The sequence below is a fragment of the Macaca fascicularis genome, chromosome 9, assembly GCF_037993035.2.
Source record: "Macaca fascicularis isolate 582-1 chromosome 9, T2T-MFA8v1.1".
NCBI lineage: Eukaryota > Metazoa > Chordata > Mammalia > Primates > Cercopithecidae > Macaca > Macaca fascicularis.
The window spans coordinates 6,864,483-6,885,221 of NC_088383.1; the positions used below are offsets into that span (position 1 = coordinate 6,864,483).

The following is a 20,739-nucleotide window of genomic DNA, read 5'->3' on the forward strand; positions in this document are numbered from 1 at the left end:
TTGCTTCCTGGCGTGGTTGTGTAACTTGTTCTGCCATTGCCTGTCCTGGCTTTCCAGTAACTGGAAGTTAGCTGTCGAGGCTTGATTAGATTCAAGCCTGCGTCTCTGGCAGGCTTACCTCCACAGGCCGGAGCGGGCTGTGTGCTTTGCCACATAAGGAGGCTCCCGGGAGCGGGTTGGTTTTTCACTGTTAGTGATGCTGATTGCTCATCTTTTGAAGAGGCACAGCTAGGAAATGTGTCTTTTTGAAAAGAAAGAAAAAAACCAGTGATTCATACTGATAATTCCAATCCCAGTTTTTAAACTTTGTTTGAAAGAGACAGGGCCTCACTCTGTTGCCCAGGCTTTAGTGCAGTGGCACGATCATGGCTCACTACAGCCTCAACCTCCTGGGCTTAGGCTCAGTCCTCCCACCTCAGCCTCCCAAGTAGCTGGGAACACAGACGTGCACCATCACACCTGGCTGGTGTTTGTTTGTTTGTTTGTTCTTTTGTTTTGTAGAGACAGTGTCTCACTATGTTGCCCAGGCTGGTCTTGAACTCCTGGGCTTAAGTGATCCTCCCGCCTCAGCCTCCCAAAGTTCTGGGATTACAGGTGTGACACCAGGCAAATTTCAATATTTTGTTGTTAAATATAACACAAATATAAAAAACAGCATAATGCAGTTTAAAATGATGATGTTGCGAGCATCCACCAGATGAGAAGATGGGATCTGCTAGCCATCACAGAGCTGTCCTGGTGGCCCCTGGCCATCGTAGCACCCCCCCACCGCCCCCGCTTTCTGAGGGTAACTGCCATCTCAACAGATAGGCACTACCTTGCTTTGTTGCACAGCTGCGCCTTTGTTATTTATTTTTTAACCAGGTATGCACTGCCATCAGTAAGTGCTGAAAAATGATACTTTTTACACATGTTCTCTTCATTCTCCTGGGTTTCAAAAACTGCACTGTATCTGCATTATCAGAGGCTTTAGCCCTTAACACATTCAGCCCTCATGAATTGTGTTCCATAATCTAGTTCACATTTAACACAAAAGGAATTTTACTTTTCTTACACTTGAATCTTTTCTCATACACTGAAATCTTGGTTCATAACAGTATTTATTAATTACTTATTGATACTATTCCATGTATTTAAAAATAATCTTCAAAATAATGCCGGTATTAATGGAATACTGACTGGACTTGAAGATTTCCTAACAGCTCCATTTCTCCATTAATGATTTATTTATCATGTTCTGAAGCTACTTAAAGTAAGTCCTTTTTGCTTTTGTGGTTTTATTACCAACTTAATTTGCAGTTAGAAATGTATTTTATTTATAATATCTACAGAGATTGCTTTGCTTCTTTTTGATTTAGTGGTCTTTTTTGATGTGTAAGGCCTGTTAATGTTTTCAAAGTCAAAACCTTGTGCCTGAGCATGGTGGCTCACTCCTGTAATCCCAGCACTTTGCAGGGCTGAGGCAGGCAGATCACTTGAAGTCAGGAGTTAGAGATCAGCCTGGCCAACATGGCGAAACCCTGTCTCTACCAAAAAATACAGAAAAATTAGCTAGTCGTGGTGGTGCACACCTGTAGCCCCAGCTACTTGGGAGGCTGAGGTGGGAGAATTGCTTGAACCCAGGAGGCAGAGATTGCAGCGAGCTGAGATTGCGCCACTGCACTCCAGCCTGGGTTACAGAGTGAGACCCTGTATCAAAAAACAAAAACAAAAAACAAAACAAAACAAAGTCAAAACTTTGTGCTGAGAGAAGTCTCATTACCCCCTCTTCACTTCAGACTGTTCTCTGCCTCCACCATTGGTAGTTATTTTCAACAATTAGCGATTAATCCTTCAGTGTTTCTTTATGCAAGTATTAGCAAATTCGTAGGTATTTTCGTATTCTCCTTTTCCACAAAAGGTAGCATTTCAGATACACTGTTGTGTACTTTGCTTTGTCACTTAGAAGCACTCATGGGAATCACTCTTTTATTTATTTTTTACTCTTTTATTTTTTGGCCTTTTATTCTTTTATTTATTGTCCTACCCAAATGAAGAAATCCCTCTTTATCAGCTCACAGAGCTCTCTCGCCCTTTCATCAGCTGCGTAGTGTTCTGTGTTGATGCACCGTGATTTATGCCATCCTCGCTCATGGACATGGTCACTTCCAGCCTTTTGCTTTCATTAATAATGCCGCATTGCACAATCTTATGCACAGGTCATTTATGTTTTTGCCAGTGCATCTTCAGCATGCATTTCTAGAAGTGGAATTGCTGGATAAAGATAAATGCAAGTGTGACTTTTCAGTTGTTGTTTTGTTTTTGTTTTGTTTTGTTTTTGAGACAAGGTCTGGCTCTGTCACCCAGGCTGGAGAATGGCGGCACAATCTTGGCTCACTGCAACCTCCGCCTCCCAGGCTCAAGCCATCCTCCCACCTCAGCCTCCCGAGCAGCTGGGACTACAGGCATGTGTCACCACACCTGGCTAATTCTGTATTTTTTTGTAGAGACGGGGTTTTGCCTGTTGCCTAGGCTCTTCTTGAACTCATGAGCTCAAGTGATCCGCCCTGCCTCGGCCTCCCAAAGTGCTAGGATTACAGGGATGAGCCACTGCACCTGGCCAAGTGTGACTTTTCTAGATATGGCCAATTTCTTCATGGAGATTGTTACCACTTTAGAGTTCCACCAGTTGTATGCATAAGAGTGAAATAGGCCCAGTGCAGTAGCTCACACCTGTAATCCCAGCACTTTGGGATGCTTAGTAGGGCGGATCACTTGATGTCAGGAGTTCAAGACCAGCCTGACCAACATGGTGAAACCCTGTCTCTACTAAAAATACAAAAATTAGCTAGGCGTAGTGGCGTATGCCTGTAATCCCAGCTACTCAGGAGGGTGAGGCGGGAGAATCACTTGAACCGGGAGGCAGAGGTTGCAGTAGGCTGAGATCGTGCCACTGCACTTCAGTCTGGGCAACAAAGCGAGACTCTGTCTCAAAAAACAAAAACAAAAAGCGAAGTAGACTTTTTAAAGCTAATTGGAAGGTTGTCAGTTGGTTGCTGCGTACATTTTGTTTTCCCCAGAGAAGAAAAGAATACAGAATCTAGAGAAATACTTCCGGGTTACTGAGACTGGGCTGGGCTGTCTGGCCTCAGGCGTCCTGCGAGGAAGTCGCAGAAAATCTGTTTATTTATGGGAACAGATTTTTTAAGGCTTTAAGACCTTGTGAGAGGTGGATGCACTCTGCTTTTTAAAAAACAAGCAAACCAACAACAACAAAAAAAACAAGAGTCTCACTGTGTCGCCCAGGCTGGAGGGCAGTGGTATGATCTTGGCTCACTGCAACCTCTGCTTCCTGGGGTTCAAGTGGTTCTCCTGTCTCAGCCTCCCCAGTAACTGGTAGTACAGGTGTGCACCACCATACCTGCCTAATTTTTTTTTTGGTTTTTTTTTTTTTTTTTTTTTTGGTAGAGACGAAGTTTCACCATGTTGGCCAGGCTGGTCTCGAACTCCTGACTTAAAGTGATCCACCTGCCTCAGCCTCCCATGGGATTACTGGCGTAAGCCACCATGTCCGGCCTTTTTTGTTGTTGTTGATCACAGCCTGTGAATAAATTTGGGGATATTCTGTTTTAGAAGTGTTGAATTCAGTCTGTCCAGGAGGGAAGGCCATGGGGATAATGAAGATCCCGAGTTGGGCAGTAGTTCAGGGGCTAGGAAAGCGTGTTGAAAATAGTGAAGCCGTGGGTGGGGGTGTTTTGGAGATAAAAAGCGAGCCATTGCTTCCTGTGCTGCCTAGAATGCTGTCTCTTCATCTCCCAAGAACAGGGCAACCTTCTTTTTCTCTGACCCCTCCCCTTAGAAAATACAGCTAATAGAATCACCAGAAGCCGTTTTGTTCATTTGTTTCTTTAAGTTTTGGGAAAGTGAAGGAAATTATTACATTGTTGAGGTGTTAAGTGACATGAAGTTATGTTTCAAAGACAGCTTTTTTTTTTTCTGTGACGGAGTCTCCCTCTGTAGCCCAGGCTAGAGTGCAATGGTGCCATCTTGCTCGGCTCACCGCCTCCCGGGCTCAAATGATTCTCAGGCCTCAGCCTCAGAGTAGCTGAGATTACAGGCGTGCACTACCATGCCTGGCTAATTTTTGTATTTTTAGTAGAGATGGGGTTTCACCCATATTGACCAGGCTGGTCTCAAACTTCTGACCTCAAGTGATCAGTTCGCCTCGGCCTCCCAAAGTGCTGAGATTACAGGCTTGAGCCACTACATCTGGCCAAAGACAGCTTCTTGGTCTCACAGAATCTTAGATTCTTTTTGTTTGTTTGTTTAGATATAGGGTCTTGCTCTGTTGCCCAGGCTGGAGTGCGGTGGCACAATCTCAGCTCACTGTAACCTCAGCCTCCCCAGAAGCTGAGACTACAGGTGTGCACCACTATGCCTGGCTAATTTTTGTATTTTTGGTAGAGACAGGGTTTTGCCGTATTGCCCAGGCTGATCTCGAACTCCTGGGCTCAAGCGATCCTCCCACCTCAGTCTCCCAAAGTGCTGGGACTACAGGTGTGACCCCTATCCCTTAAATTTATATAAATAAAAACAGTTAATCTAGTGGGTTATGAGAGGCTTAAAAAGAGTGAAATGGCATAAAATCTAAAGAAATCAGAGAACACTGCATGTTAGGTTAAATCATGTTTTGTGAAACTTTTCTTCCATATGTGTGGAATAGCATTATATGTGTATAGCATTATAATGGTAACTGCATCAAAAACGGTTTGAGAGCCCAGCCCTGGAGAAACTTCTGGAGTGGACAGGGAGTCAGGTACAAGGATGTTCATTGTTGCATTGTTGGAAGTAGTTTGGAAACAACCGAGTAACCACAGCAAGGGAATGGGTAAATAAAATACAAGAGAGTGCTGTGACTGAGTCCCCTACAGCATTTTAGAACAACTAGGTGAGGAGGAAGCCAGAAGTGGAACATTCATGTAAATAGACACCTGTAAAAGGAGACCTGTGTCCTTGGACACGTGTGTAAACAAGAAGCTATTTCACAGTGGGTTGGAGGCACCTCGCCAGGTTCATGGTCCTGGCTGTCCCTGGGGAAGGAAATGGAGATGACAGTCGAAGGGACTTCCGCAAAATCTGTGACTTCAGACATGATTTCACTTCGTCAGCTGTTAGTACTTGTTGGCCATAACTTGATTGTTTGCATGGTGGTTTTCGGTTCTTTTTCATACCTAGTAGGCAGGCCCTCTAAGAGTAAAGACCAAAGAAATCAAAATGTAGGACACAGATTGTAGAATAATTAGATCAGTAGCTGGTCGTAATCCAGAAAATACGAAACTGTCCTTTGCTGGGCAGCAGGTGTGTGCGGTCCTGCTAGCGGATCAGCCGGTGACGTGGAGCCCCACGGGGCAGCAGCGAAGCTGACAGTGCCCTGTCCTTGTGGTGTTTCCAGCCCGGGAGGTCACTAGCGCTTCCTCTGGGTGCTCCTTTCCTGCCAGGCATGAGTGCCTTGCATGAATTGAGGGGTGTCTTCTCCTTAGCAGCCACCTTTAGCTGGCACCGTGCCATCTGCATTTATGGATAAAGACAGGCTTAGCGAGGGTATCATTTGCTCACTAGCACAGCCAGTACACGGGACGGTGGAAATGTACAGGGATGTTTGGGGCAAGTTTTCTTCAGGTCCTCTGTGTTGCCTACCTGGGTTGTAATGTGACTATACAAATAATTTTCTAAAGATTGAGCTGGGGATGCCTTAGCATAAAATAAAATCCAGAAATATTCTGGAAATGTCATTAGAGGCAATAGTTTTGCATGTTTATCCGTTAAATATATATATATATATTTAAAAGGCAATCAGACTGTCAGTTGGACTGTCGGTAGCTTTGGAGGCAGGGAAAAGTTAGAGAAACTAAGGGAGAACAGGGCAGTCGGTGTTTTTCTCTTTCTGGGACTTAGAGCGCATCTAAAGGGTTCTCACTGTGTTCCCAGCAGACCCTAGCGGAGGTATCGCCATGGTTCTCTTTCTCACTCTTTCCTTCTCAGGAGTACTTCTTGCAAGCAGAGCTGACAAGCAGCGTCTTAAAAACAGGCGTGGTGCGCTGCTGCGTGGGACAGTGCAGCAATGCCATCCCTGTCGACACCGTCCTCACCATGAAGAAGCTGCCCATCACCTATGTATGTCTGCTGTCTGTGGGACTTAATTCAGCCATTTGCGAGTTTTGCTAGTGAGCTTTATGCTTCTCTGCGTTGTAGGTGGGGAGATAAGAGAGAGCTGTGTGATCCTTTATTAGGGGCTTTTCATACGAGAGGCACGAGAAGTGTGCGGTCGGCCCCGGGGTCAGAGGTCAGGGCACGTGATGCTGCCTGGCCGTGCTGAAGCCATAGGTCTGGGAGGCTGGGTTGTGACACACGCTTAGAGGGAGAGCTGTTCCCTGGGGTCCCAACACAGCTTTTCTTGGTTGTTTATCTCAACTGGATAAATGGCTGTTTCTGCACTCAGGGAATTTGGGGGTGTTGAGGCCACCTAGATGGTGGTGCTGTGGGAGGTGTTATTCTGAGGGTGTGCACCCCTTTGAAAACATCAGAATTCAAATGCGTTGTCCCTGGGCAGCTGTGATGGGCAGATGTAACTGTAATTCAAATGCGTTGTCCCTGGGCAGATGTAACTCCATGCTTTTTGCTGGAAAATCCATGTTCTTTGGTGGTTCTCCTTAGCTCTCTTTCTTGTCCATCACCACAGAGCAACAGGAAGGAAAACAAGGGGGGCTACCTCTGCCACTCCTGCGCGGAGCAGCGCATCGGGCCCCTGGCGTTCCTGACGGCCTCCCCGGAGCAGGTGCGCGCCATGGAGCGCACCGTGGAGAACATCGTGCTGCCCCGGCACGAGGCTCTGCTCTTCCTCGTCTTCTGAGGCCAAGGCGCACGTTCTCCGCAGTGCAGAGCAGCTTGCCGAGGACCCCGCGTGAAGAAAGCCAGCGAGGGGGCTCCCGCTCCCTGAGACTCTGGGTTCACCCACAGCACTTTCTGAGGAAGAGGACACCAGCCCAAGCTGGACCTGCCATTTCTCCACTCCCTACAGACAGCCAGTCTCCACTTGCCTCCACCCCAGACGTATCTGGTCGGGGAAGTGGGGGATGTTCTTTTGATAAAAAAAAAAAACATTTTATGTATTTAAACTTTTATTACAAGGTTTCAATTAAACAGGCATCATAGCACTGGCACACCGCTGTGTGATGACTGCGTCAGCACTGTTGTTCTGAGCCTGCCCTTTTTCCCGTTTACTGTTTCCTACAGCACTGTCACCGTTCACATGACACAGGAAGCAGAGCATGAGACGTGACGTCTTGGGTGGGAATTGGGGCATCAAAATTGAGACTTTGGCCGGGAGCAGTGGCTCACGCCTGTAGCCCCAGCCCTGAATCCAGCCAAGGCAGGAGGACTGCTGGAGCTCAAAGTTGAGGCTGCGAGCCGTGGTCACCTTACAGTTCACTGTACTCCAGCCTGGGTGACAGAGCGAGACCCTGTCTCAAAATAATAATAATAATAATTAATAATAATGTTTTAAGGAGGTCAGATAAATTACAAGGCTAACAGGATCATAATCTCAGCAAGAAATGACTCCAGATGGGCTGGACCACAGCACCTGTGGGGCCTGGTGAGGAGGGAACGGATGTGAGGATTGGTGGTTCTCAAAGTGTGATTCCAGTAAGCAGTGGCAATATCGCCTGGGAACTTGTTAGAAATAAAAATGTCCAGTCCCCACATCAGGCCTGCAGGATCAGAAACTTCAGGGTTGAGGCCCAGCTGTTGGTACCTAACAAGCCTGACAAGTGGTGCTCATGCATGCTAAGTTTGGAAACTTCTGCTCTCGATGTTTAGAAGGTAGAATCGGTCGGATTTCTGGAGTACTGGGATCATGACAGGGACACTCTGTGGTAGAGGTCGTCTTCATTGAGACAGGGAAAATGGAAACTAAAGCAGGTTTGTGTAAACGCAGTGATGAGTTTGTTTTTCAGCATGTTGAGTGGAACCATCCACGAGGCTGTTGGGTGAACACATCTGTCCTGCAGCAAAGGGCCTGGCTGGACCTGGGGACTTCAGAGTTGTCGGTGTGTGGGTGGTGGTGCAGTTTGAAGGGTTTCGCCGAGTTAATCCGGGAGAGGATAGAGAATGAGAAGAGCAGAGATCTGAGAAGCAAAGCCGGCACACACGAGGCTTGGGGTGAAGAGAGGAAGAGGGTTTAAGAAGAGCGACAGCTGATCCAGAGGAGCCTCATGGTGGAGCACCACTGAGCTCCGGAGAGGGGGAGTCCAGGAAAAGGGGATCTTCAGCATCCAGTGCAGTAGAGACCAAATAAACAAGGGTGGGCAGGTGTTTAACCGGCACTGTCAAGGTCAGTTGACATTAGCTGATCAGTTTCAGTGAGGGGGAGAAGCCGACCACTGTGGCCTAAAATGTGAGTGAAAAATTTGAGGGCTAAGATGTGTGTGTTCATTTATGGTTTCTTTCTGAAACCATACTATAAGGGCAGTAAAAGGTTTGTGTGTGTGTGTGTGTGTGTGTGTGTGTGTGTGTGTGTGTGTGTGTTTTAACCCTTAAGGGCAAAGACAACAAGAAGGAGGTAGCAGCCATCCTGGGGAGCATCAAACATCTGAAGATGACCCGGCCCCTAAGATGAAGGCTAGAGGTCAAAACCGAAGAATCAACTTGGAGCAAACTGTCTATACAGGGAGAAGAAAACATCTAAATATCTTTAACACATTCTGAGAATGAGAGGAGGTAGTGCATTCCATGGAGTAGCAGGATAGATACGTATAAAAGAATATTTGGGGCCGGGCGCAGTGGCTCGCGCCTGAAATCCCAGCACTTTGGGAGGCCGAGGTGGGTGGATCGTCTGAGATCAGGATTTCGAGACCAGCCTGGGCCAACGTGGTGAAACCCTGTCTCTACTAAAAATACACAAATTAGCCGGGTGTGGTGGTGGGCGCCTGTGATCCCAGCTACTCAGGAGGCTGAGGCAGGAGAATCGCTTGAACCTGGGACGCACAGTAAGACTTCATCTCAAAAAAAAAAAAAAAAATTTGGAGAAAAAAATATGAAAGAAAGCCAGTAGAACTGTTACAAGAATAAGCTGAGAATCTAGAAAGTAGAACAAAAACAAAGATTGAGAAGTAGTTAGAGGCTGGACGTGGTGGCTCACGCCTGTCATCCCAGCACTTTGGAAGGCTGAGGTAGGTGAATCGCTTTGAACTTGGGAGTTCAAGACCAACCTGGCCAACATGGCAAAACCCATCTACAAAAAATGAGCTGGGTGTAGTGGCGCGCGACTGTGATCCCAGCTGCTCGGGAGGCGGAGGCTGGAGAATGGCTTGAGCCCGGGAGGTGGAGGTTGCAGTGAGCTGAGATTGTGCCACCGCACTCCAGCCTCGGTGACAGCGAGAGCCTGTCTCTAAAAAACAAAAACAAAACTAGGGAACCAGTTTAAGAAGCTGAGCATCTGTAAATGGGAATTGCAGGAAAAGAAAATGGACAATGGACAACAGAGTCAATTTAAAAATTTTTTTTAGATGGCATCTCTCTCTGCCGCCCAGGCTGGAGTGCAGTGGCGTGATCTTGGCTCACTGCAGCCTCCACCTCCCGGGTTCAAGCGATTCTCATGCCTCAGCATCTTGAAAAGCTGGGACTACAGGCATGCCACCACACCTGGCTAATTTTTTGCATTTTTAGTAGAGATGAAGTTTCACTGTGTTGGCTAGGATGGTCTCAATTTTCCAACCTTGTGATCTGCCTGCCTTGGCCTCCCAAAGTGCTGGGATTACAGGCATGAGCCAGCGCGCCTGGCCGAAACATTTTTTTAAATTATGAAAATTACCTGAAACTGATGGTAAGGGTTTCTGGATTGAAATGACTCATTAAATGCTCAGGATAATGGGTGAAAATAGGCCCACATTGGCCAGGCGTGGTGGCTCACACTTGTAATCACAGCACTTTGGGAAGCTGAGAGGGGAGGATTGTTCAAGACCAGCCTGGGCCTCATAGGCAGTCCCCATCTCTACAAAAAATAAAAAAAAATTAGGCGTGGTGGCACATGCCTTGTTCCCAGCTCCTTGGGACACTGGGGTGGGAGGATGGCTTGAGCCTGGGAGGTTGAGGCTGCTGTGAGCCATGATTGCACCACTGACCTCCAGCCTGGGTGACAGAGTGCGGACATAGCCTGGGGGGAAAAGGCAGTGATTAGGCCTCTGGAAGGCAACAAGTTGTATAGGAGAGAACTGTAGTTGACCCCCGACCTCGCCAACTCAGTGGAGTGTGCCTGCTTTTGTGGCCTTCATAAGGGTGAGCATGCACTGTAGGTAGGAGCTGTGTGCACATGTGGCGTGAACGAGCCGAATCTCAGCCTCAGTGGCAGGAAGTCAGTTACAGCGCCTGAAACTCGACCATGGAAGCAGAAGCCCACGCAAGCCCATCATTTAGAGACATCTCAGAGAGACAACACGCACTGAGACACTCAGCAGAAAGATTTCTAAATGTTTCCTTTTGGGAGAGGGAATGGGCAGGTGGAGGGGCTTTTTGGTAGGTGTCTTACATGACTATTGGCTCTAAACGATGTGTCTGTGTGATAGAACTGTAAAATACCAGTGGGAGGGGAAGATACGGACACTGCGTAGACTAGTTCTCACTCAGGAAGCAAGGCTGGCCAGAGGCAAGAAGTGGGTAGGGGATGATGTGGACTTAGGGAGGGGTTTTTGAGAGAGGTTTGTGCAGGGTTATGTGTTGAGAGGAAGCAAATTCAGAAAGGAGAGATGGAAGCCAGGTGAGAGGATTGGGACGGGAGAGATGAAGGAGAAAGGGGTACATTGTAAGTGGTAAGGGAACAAGTTTAGGTTACTCTCACCCAATAATTTTGTTTTTTTGAGACAGGGTCTTACTCTGTCACTCAGGCTGGAGTGCAGTGGTGCAATGACAGTTCACTGCAGCCTTGACCTCCAGGCCCAGGTGACCCTCCCACCTCAGTCCCTCAAGTAGCTGGGACTACAGGTGCATGCCACCATGCCCGGCTAATTTTTGCTGATTTTTTGTAGAGATAAGATCTCGCTCTGTTGCCCAGGCTGGTCTGAAACTCCTAGGGTCAAGCTGCCCTCCTGCCTCAGTTTCCCAAAGTGCTGGGTCGAGCATTTGGGATGGACATAGAAGGTAATGGAGTGGAAAGTGATGGAAAACACAGATGTGCTGGGCAGCACCCTCCCAGTTGAAATCAAACACCATCCTTTTAGTTGGTGTTTTTCCTTTAGCAGCCCAGGCTTGAGAGCAGAGACGTCACATGGTGGACTCAGACACAGCTTAATCAACCTAAGGCAGTGCAGCAACCCTATGGGACCTTCCTGCCTGGGAAGCTGGTTACCGTCACGCTGCCTGCCCAGCTTCCTTCCTGCAGTGGTGTCTGGTCTGGGTCTGGGAGCAACTCACTGGATCACAAAGGGACTTTGATACCTCTAGAATCAGACTATTAGCAATTTAACATGTATCTTCACGTCTGACCCCAGGCCTTCAGTCCTTCCTAGTCACCCTGAACCCCTGACTTTAGCAATGTGGGGTACACTGAGAGCCTGGAAGCTGATCACTCTAGATTTGCAGTGAGTGGGAGCGGTAGAGACGTCTGAACCGAGGCAGGCAGGGTTCCTCCAGCTCCTTGCCCAGACATGAAGATGGTGCTACACACACCCCTCACCAAGGCACCTCTGCACAGCTGGGTTGGTGTGGGGGCAGGGGTCCCTTAGCCAGCAGGGGCTCTGCCTCTGCCCAGCCTACTTAAGGACAGGTTCTCCAAGAGGGCCCAGGGGGTGCCGTCCCCTGTGTTCCTCCTTACCGGGGACCTGTGTGTGTTTTATCCCTAGCGGCCTGGCCTGAGAGGTAGGTTAGACGGAGGGACGGGGGCTTCCCGCTCAAACGCCAAGGTTGCCAATCGATCACTCCATTTGCTGTCTTCGTGACATCTCAGCCCTGCCATGTCCCAGACACAGGCCCTGACTTCCTTCCGAGCTCTGCTGCCTCCTCCATGCACCCTTCCCCGCCTCCGGAAACGGCACCATCATCCGGCTGATACTTTTCTTCATGCCAGTTCACTGGGAAGCTCTCTTCACGCAACCTTCAGAACGCACCACCCACCCGCCCGCGACCCTCCACCGTTCTGCCTCCTGGACCAGTTGTGTATGTTGCTATGTGCCTCTGCCCCAGCCCAACTCGCTCTCATGTAGAGGGACCTGCAGTCTTACAATGAAGACTCACCCCGGCCACACTCCTGCCTCAACCCTGCAGGGCTCTCTGGCTGCCATGAGGGCGTCAGTCCAAGTTGGACCACAGCGGAAAGGCTGGGGTTTCCTGTCCACTTCCAGGCTGGCCTCTGTCACCTTACGCCCGTCTTTTAAAGGAAATCACCAGGAAGCGGCCAGCACAGTGCTGACATCCTGAATTTTTCTCTTCTTCCTTTTTTAAATGTACAATTCAGTGGTTCTGATTGATTTTTTTTTTTTTTTTGAGATGGAGCCTCACTCTGTCACCCAGCCTGCAGTGCAGTGGCGAGATCTCCGCTCACTGCAACCTCCGCCTCCTGGGTTCAAGCGATTCTCCTGTCTCAGCCTCCCGAGTAGCTGGAATTACAACCATGTGCCCCCACACCCGGCTAATTTTTGTATTTTTGGTAGAGATGAGGTTTCACCATGTTGGCCAGGCTGGTCTTGAACTCCTGACCTCAGGTGATCCACCTGCCTCAACCTCCCAAAGTGCTGGGATTACAGGCGTGAGCCATTGTGCCCTGCCTGAATTTTTTTTTTGTTTTTTAAGTAATCATTTTCCTAATACATGTCTTCCTAATCTGGACCCCACAGATTAGGAAATGCTTTAGTTTTTAATACCCATGGTATTTCCACTACCACTAGTGAAGAGTTGTAGTTAAAACTCTTCCAAAGGATCACATTAAAAAAAAAATAGCATCAGCCTTTGGAGTCCAGGATGAACAATAAAATAAAAAGTAAGTAGCCTGGAGGTCACATGGAGAGAGCTTCCCCATGAATTGGCGACACCTGGTGACAGGTAACACTTTAATCATGGCCTCACACACACACAATGGGGTCGGCCCCACGTCCTCGGCCAGCTCCATGTATTTTAGACTCTCTTACAACAACCCCACTTAATTGGCTGTGAGTGGCCCCAGAGCAAGACTCTCAGGGGCGGGGCGGGAAGCAGAAAGTGCTGATTCCGCGGGCGTGCGGAGGAGGCTGGTGGCAGGGGCTCAGCTCAGCTGCTCCCAGGCGTTCCTTCCTCCTCTGCTCATGTTTGGTGCCTCAGCGTCGCTGGGCAGTGTCGCTGGGCAGGCTTCTCCTGGCCAGCCACCTGCAGCCCTTGGAAGGAAGACCTTATTATAACTCTGAGGAATATACAAGTTAAACATGGAAAATTGGAGAAACTGGCGCCTTAGGACAAAGGCTAGAGTGTAAAAACAAGTCCATTAAGACCCCGCCTGGGCTTTCTCCCAAACCTTAGAGTTTAATTAAAATAATGGAGGCGTTCTTGTACACCTTGTACCAGGATCCACTTTAAATGAAGTAATTGGGCCAGGAGCAGCGACTCACGGCCACAATCCCAGCACTTTGGGAGGCTGAGGGAGGATTGCTTGAGTCCAGGAGTTCAAAGACCAGCCTGGGCAACATAGTGAGACCCTGTCTCTAAAACAAGTAAGAAAAAAATGAAGTAATCGTTCCAAGGCTCTGAAGTAATTTTCCAGACCCCAGACCCTAGTGACAGATTAAACAGAGGAATATACCTCAGCTTGGAGGTGTACTCCTGCACAAAGGTATATGGTTTAAATGTATATAAGCACTGAAAAAAAAAAACTTACAACTTTAAATTAGTATGGTGAGTTACTCTGACCTTCTCCCTGTAACTGGCTACAGAAATCAACTGCCTTCTTCCCCACTCTGTCTGCAGCTTGTTGTTGGACCATGAGAACAAGCAGCTGGACCTGGTTTTGTCTGGGAACGGGAGCAAGAAAGCCTTTCCCACAGGCTTCTCCAGCTGACTCACATATTGTTGGTCAGAACTGGGCGACCTGCCCACTCCTAAGCCAATCATTGTAAGGAAGAATGGCTTCAAATCATCAGGGTTTTATGTCCTGGAGCTTGGGATGAGGTCAGCTTTCCATGATGCATACGGCTGGATGAAAGAATAAATCCTAAAAAAGTGGGAATGTATTCGAGAAGGAAGGGGCAGGTGCTGATTACCCTGTAAGTAAATAGATCTCATTTAGGACGTGAAGTCAATGTTTATTAGGAGCCTCCTGAAGGTAGATGCTATCGGATCTTTGTGTATGTGAATTCCTTCAGTCCCCACAGCAAACCTGGGAGGCAGATGACAGCTGCCTTGTGCAGATGAAGAAACAGGCTCTGAAGAGTCACTGGGCTGGGCCCTCTGTGCTCAGTATCACAGAGCAGAGCTTGGATGAAAACTCAAGTTCAATCTCAAACCCATAGCTATGTGAAGAGTTGGAGTTAGAATTCTTCTAAAAGATCACTTTTTTCTTTTCTTTTTTTAAAGCATCTGCCTATGGAGTCCAGGATGAACAATAAAATAAATATTTAATAGCATGGAAGGCTTTCAGATGTTCTTAGCCATAGAATTCTTTAGGCCTAATTTTACTTCCAGTTAACAAATGCAGCTGCTGTGATCACTCAGGACGGGGATGGGCACCCAGAGTTCCTTCTCCGCTCCCCACCTGTGCTGGCCCCTCAGGCGCCTCTGGAGCCACCAAGCCTTCCCGGAACACTTGGAAAATACCCGCAGCCCCTGCAGCCCAGGAAGGCTGGCAGCAATTTGAGTACCCTCTGGGTGGCATTGACTCCAAGAAGATTACACCCCATTTTAAAATTATTTTGGAGACAAGAATCCCAGTCTGTCGCCCAGGCTGGAGTGCAGTCACGCAATCACTGCTCACTGCAGCCTCACGCTCCTGGGCTCAAGCGATCCTCCCACCTCAGACTCCTGAGTAGCTGGGACTGCAGGTGAGCCATGGCACCCAGTTACACACTTCTGTAACTAGGACTCTTGGCTCTCTGCCCAGAGGAATGAAGACACAGCTTTGGAAAGAGAAGCACTGACCTTCACGGTGAGGGCGTCCACCAGGAGGGAGCGGTTTTGCCGAGCGGAGACTTGGGGCTGACGGCCCTACGGGACCTTTGCTCTTTTTCAGTTTCATTTTCCTTCCAGTTACTGAGCAGCCCTCCCAGGACCCGAGGATGCAGGGTGTGCAGGGGCGGCGCGGTGCTTCCCTGGCCAACCCCTGCCTTGCCGCCGGTTGACCTGGCTGCCCAGCGGCCATGCTCTGTCTTTCCTGAACATGTCGCTCAATTTCCTGTTTGTGTTTTTGTCTCCATCCCTCCCCTATTTAGAATGCTCCCTGCCCATTTATTGAAATTCCACCCATCCTTCCAGCTCACGTCCTGCATTCCTCAAGCCTCCAGGCCTTGGAGCCATCTCTGCCTTTATGGGGCTCGTGTCCCATTAGTGTGTGTGCTTGTGATTATCTACTAGCTTGTGGCATAAGGTTTTGCTTCGTGTTTGTTCTGGTATGCTTCTCTTTTTGACCAGGCTGTGAGCTTCTTGAGGATTAGTACCAGGCTTCACTGTCAGGATCTCTAGTGGCTAGTGAGGGGAGAGACTGACGCCAGGGTCTCCTGTAACCCTCACGCCTCTGGGAAGGGAGTGCATGTGCCGTCATCCCCACTGCGAAGACGAGGCAATGTCAGTGCACGTAGTGCCTCCAAGTGACAGGGCCAGCAAAGGGTAGAATGGATGTTCGACACTCAGGCTTTTAAGTTCTATCCTCTTTCCACTGCACAAAGACAGTATTTTGCAGATGCCACATGCATAGAGCAGATAATAAGTGTTATGAAGGCTCAGAGGCAAATGATTTTGTATAATTGAGTCATTGGCAGAGGCTCTGGGGCTGGGTACGGTGGCTCACGCCTGTAATCCCAGCACTTTGGGAGGCCAAGATGGGTGGATCACTTGAGATCAGGAGTTTGAGATCAGCCTGGACAACATGGTGAAGCCCTGTCTCTACTAAAAATGCAAAAATTAGATGGGCGTGGTGGCACGCACCTGTAGTCCCAGCTACTCAGGAAGCTGAGGCAGGAGAATTGCTTGAACTCGGGAGACAGAGGGTGCAGTTAGCCAAGATCGTGCCACTGCACTCCAGCCTGGGCAACAGAGTGAGACTCTGTCTCAAAAAACAAAACAAAACAAAACCCAAAACTGAAAAAACAGAGGCTCCTGGAGAAGGTAAACTTGATCTGGTTCTGGAAGGTGAGTTGGCTGTAGGAGACTGTGAAGGAAGGACAGGGGCATTGGGCGTTGGCTATGGGCTTGGCCTGTGAGGAGGCCGCAGGTGGGACGTGGGGGTGGAGGTGCTTGCAGCAGGGCCCAGCCCAGCCTTGGGAGCTGTTGTTCCCACTGAACGGGCTGAATCCTGGGATCCTGAGGGTCTAATTGGGATTCTCAGCAAAGTTTTCTCCCCATGCGGAAGGGGCAGGGGGAGAAAATCATCAGCAGAACAGACTTCCTTTTGCAAGATGACCCCTCGAGCAGGAGGAAATGTTGCAGCACTCAGAGGCAGAACAGAGGGCTGCTTCTGAGGGCAAGGGAGGTTGGGGGATCCTATCAGTCCTCCCAATGTCCCACTACGTTTTTAATCCAGTACAGGAACCTCACCCTTCTCCAATCAGTGCTCTCCCTTCCAGCTGGGAAACCTGCTGGGGCCATGGATTCAGCTAATGTTCTTCAACTTGACAGCTTAGACTCTTTTTTTTTTTTTTTTTTGAGACAGTGTCTCCTCTGTTGTCCGGGCTGGAGTGCTATATGGCATGATCTCGGCTCACTGCTACCTCCTGGGCTCAAGCAATTCTCCCACCTCAGCCTCTTGAGTAGCTGGGACTACAGGCATATGCCACCACACCTGGATAGTTTTCGTGTTTTTTGTAGAGACAGGGTTTCCACCATGTCGTTTGGGCTGGTCTTGAACTCCTGGACTCAAGCGATCCACCTGCCTTGGCCTCCCACAGTGTTGGGATTACAGGCATGAACCACCGCAACCAGCGAAAGGCTCAGACTCTTAAGACGGGTTTTCAGACATCCTGGCCTTGCATCTGTAAGGGATGAAATTCCATGTTGTTCTAGGAAGTCTTTAGGTTTCAGTCTGTGGCTTGAATTCAGACTTTAGAGATTTGAACTTCTAATTCTCTAAGTTTTTCAGCGCCATTAAAAGCAGTCACCCGCCTATGGCCTCAGATTTCTCGTAGCCATACGATCTCAGGATGGAAGCAACAGTCTCCAAGAGCCGGGCTTGCAGCGGGCATGACATCCCAGGCACCTCTTGGCGAACTAATTACCGAACTTCCTGGGCTGCTCCGTCCCTGTCTCTGCATATCATCAGAACATTTGCTCTTTTCTCTCCTCTCTAAGGCAGATAACCAACCGCAGACGTTCCTTATCTCCCCTCTTCTCCATAATTTGCAATACCCACTCCTGGTACCGAATTTCATATCAGCTAGGAACTTTTCAGTGACAAGTAATGAAAACCGAATCTGTTACAAAGAAAAAAGAAACGTATTGGAAAGATACGAGGGGCTCATAGAGTCCCGGGAAATGGGAGGCTTAGGTTTGGAAAATGGTTAGGACCCAAAGTCGCCTGGAGAGCCCAGGAACAGGAGGCCCAGCAGCCGGTCAGTGCTTCTGAGGCCACTGCTGGGCACTGCCCTGTGAGCACTGTGCTCTTAATTCTCTGTATTCAACAGCTTTGTAGTCTAGCTGAGAGGCCCTGGAGGCCACGCCCAGGCCAGGTGCCCACGCGCGGCGGGAGCAGGGAGAGGGGAGGTCAGCCCCTCTGTGTCAGTGCGTGATAAGGCACCCCAACAGGATAGAGGAGCCCCAGTGGAATTCTGCATTCCCATTCTTTCTCCTCCTTTGTGTGGAACATTTCTCCTTGGTGTTTTTTGTTGTTGTTGTTGAATTGGAGTCTCACTCTGTCGCCCAGACTGGAGTGCAGGGGTGTGATCTCGGCTCACTGCAACCTCCACCCCCAGGGTTCAAGTGATTCTCCTGCCTCAGCCTCCCAAGTAGCTGGGATTACAGGCGCCCACCACCATGGCCGGCTAATTTTTGTGTTTTTAGTGGAGACGGGGTTTCACCATGTTGGCCAGACTCCTGACCTCAGGTGATCCACCCGCCTTGGCCTCCCAAAGTGCTGGGATTACAGGCATGAGCCACTGTGCCCTGCCATCCTTGGTGATTCTTTTAGTGCATTTTAGCCTTGTAATTGACAGAGGACCTCGGGTATGGCACTTTCCTCTGTGAACTGCGAGTCAGGATGAGGGACGGAAGGTTTCAGGAGAGGAGTGGGTGTTTCATCCTGAATAGCTAAGAACAGTGCCATTAGAATGGGTGGATTTACAGTCACTGAGGGGAGTAAAGTGTCAACTAAACCCCCGGGTAATATAGTGCCTAATATTCCCTAAAATATGCACACATTGAGTTTAGATTAGTGCCCGGCAGTGTGAGGTGTGGGGGAGGCTGTGATTTGTGTCGGGCTGGTCCTGCCTCAAAGGAGCACAGCCCCGTGGTGAGGCAAACCCGCAGTACTCGGGACTCCGCTCTGCGCTGTGCAATTCCGAGCCAGCAGGGGGCAGCCTCAGCCAAGAGGAAGAGGTCCTTGTGGACGACAGGGGTGGAAAGTCAGAAACGGGGGTCCTTTCCCTGTGTCTTTTGGTCCCTGCTCTCCCACTTCCTAATGTCTGGAGAAGGGTTTAAACAGGGAAAGTCACACCACAAGATATATGTTAAAAAGTTAGACAGGCAGGAAGAAAATGGAAGTCTGCATCTATACAAGGGAATAAAGAACGTTGTAAATGGTTAAAAAAAAAAAAATGAAAAGGGGAAAGTTAAGAGTCTTATTTCTTGGCCAGCTGCGGTGACTCAAGCCTGTAATCCCAGCACTTTGGGAGTCCAAGGCGGGTGGATCACCTGTGTTCGAGACCAGCCTGGTCAACATGGTGAAATGCTGTCTCTGCCAAAAATACAAAAATTAGCCAGGTGTGGTGGTGCACGCTTGTAATCGCAGTTACTTGGGAGGCTGAGGCAGGAGGATCACTTGAACCCAGGAGGTGGAGGTTGCAGTAAGCTGAGATTGGATTGCACCATTGCACTCCAGCCTGGACAGCAGAGCAAGACTCTGTCTCAAAAAAAAAAAAAAGTCTTATTTCTTGATCAAGGAAAATCAAGGCAAAATATAAAAGGCGAAGAGCAATCCATTTTCTTCAAGGCAAACGTGTAGGGCAGGGAATGAGGGAAGAGTGGGAGATGTGAATCATTTAGATTTGTGGCAGCTGAAGACATGGGGACTGAAGGTCAGGTGTGTTGGCTCACGCCTGTAATCCCAGCACTTTTGGAGGCCGAGGCAGGCAGACTGCTTGGACTCACAAGTTTGAGACCAGCCTGGCCATCATGGTGAAACCCCGGCTCTACTAAAAATACAAAAACTAGCCAGGCATGGTGGTGTGCACCTGTAGTCCCAGCTACTCCAGAGGCTGAGGCATGAGAATTGCTTGCGGTGGAGATTGCAGTGAGCCAAGATTGCACTGCTGCACTCCAGCCTGGGCGACACAGTGAGACTCTGTCCCCTCCCCCACAAAAAAGAAGTCAGTGAAAAATGGCACTTTGAGAATATCTGATTGGGCACTATGCCCATGCCCCATCCCCCAAATGCCCACAGTGGCTCCCTCCTCCCCCTGGCTGTACAAGGGGTAGTTAGTGGCTGGTTTTCAGCCAGGACTGCTCTCCTCCTACCCCACCTACACTCCCTATTACTTTTGCCTGGGCTCCATGACTCACACCTGTAATCCCAGTACTTTGGGAGGCTGAGGTGAGTGAATCACTTGAGATCAGGAGTTTGAGACCAGTCTGGCTAACATAGCAAAACGCTGTCTCTACTAAAAACATATAAATATTAGCAGGGTGTGGTGGCACATGCCTGTGGTTCCAGCTACTTGGGAGGCTGAGGTAGGAGAATTGCTTGAACCTGGGAGGTGGAGGCAGCAGTGAGCTGAGATCTCGCCATTGCACCCCAGCCTGGGTGACAGAGCAAGACTGTTTCAAGAAAAAAAATTTTTTGTAGAGATGGGGTCTCACTATGTTGCCCAGGCTGTTCTTGAACTCCTGGGCTCAGTCAATCCTCCTGCCTCGGCCTCCCAGAGTGCTGGGATCACAGGTGTGAGTCACTGGGCCCAGTGTCCCAGCTCCTGCTCTGATCCAGCTCTAGCATTAACCGAGCTTCGTGGCTGCGGGCAGAACAACTTCTCCAGTCCTCAATTTTCTCATCTATAAAATGAGGCGGTGGGATTAGGCCCATGATTTTAGAAATAAACATCAAAAACAGCAAAGAAAGTAAGAGAAGAAGAAGGGAAGAGACGATGTGTAAACCGTTGCTGAGCTGAGCCCGGACTTGCCACCGTGTGGATTAGATAATGCTGCTTCTCCTCACATGGAATTGTGGGAAATTCCCCAAAACTGTGACCGGAGCCAGCTTTAGGCAAGGCTTTTTCTCCTTCTGGAAAGAACACCTGAACTCAGTCACCTCGGACTCTGCCTTCCTACTCTTTCTCCTCCTTTGTGTGGAACATTTCTCCTTGGTGATTCTTTTAGTGCATTTTAAAAATA

General features: G+C 49.0%; 1 protein-coding gene and 1 long non-coding RNA gene across 34 annotated transcripts in view; one reads left to right on the plus strand and one right to left on the minus strand.

Moving 5' to 3' along the window:
- FBH1 (F-box DNA helicase 1) overlaps positions 1–7,199 on the plus strand; it is a 50,849-nt gene extending 43,650 nt beyond the window's left edge. For all 33 annotated transcript variants that reach the window (XR_012417400.1, XR_012417401.1, XR_012417405.1 and 30 more), the window contains 2 exons: positions 6,022–6,153; positions 6,719–7,199. Coding sequence is in view for 19 of the 33 variants with exons in the window: in XM_074000930.1 (XP_073857031.1) it covers positions 6,022–6,153; positions 6,719–6,889 (303 nt within the window). In the remaining 14 variants the exon portion in view is untranslated. The remainder of the gene's footprint in view (positions 1–6,021; positions 6,154–6,718) is intronic.
- On the minus strand, positions 119–15,354 carry LOC123575511 (uncharacterized). The gene is made up of 2 exons (XR_006700771.3): positions 15,130–15,354; positions 119–241 (listed from the first exon to the last, which is right to left on the minus strand). It is a non-coding gene; the product is annotated as an uncharacterized lncRNA (long non-coding RNA).
- Between the last annotated feature and the right edge of the window lie 5,385 nt (positions 15,355–20,739).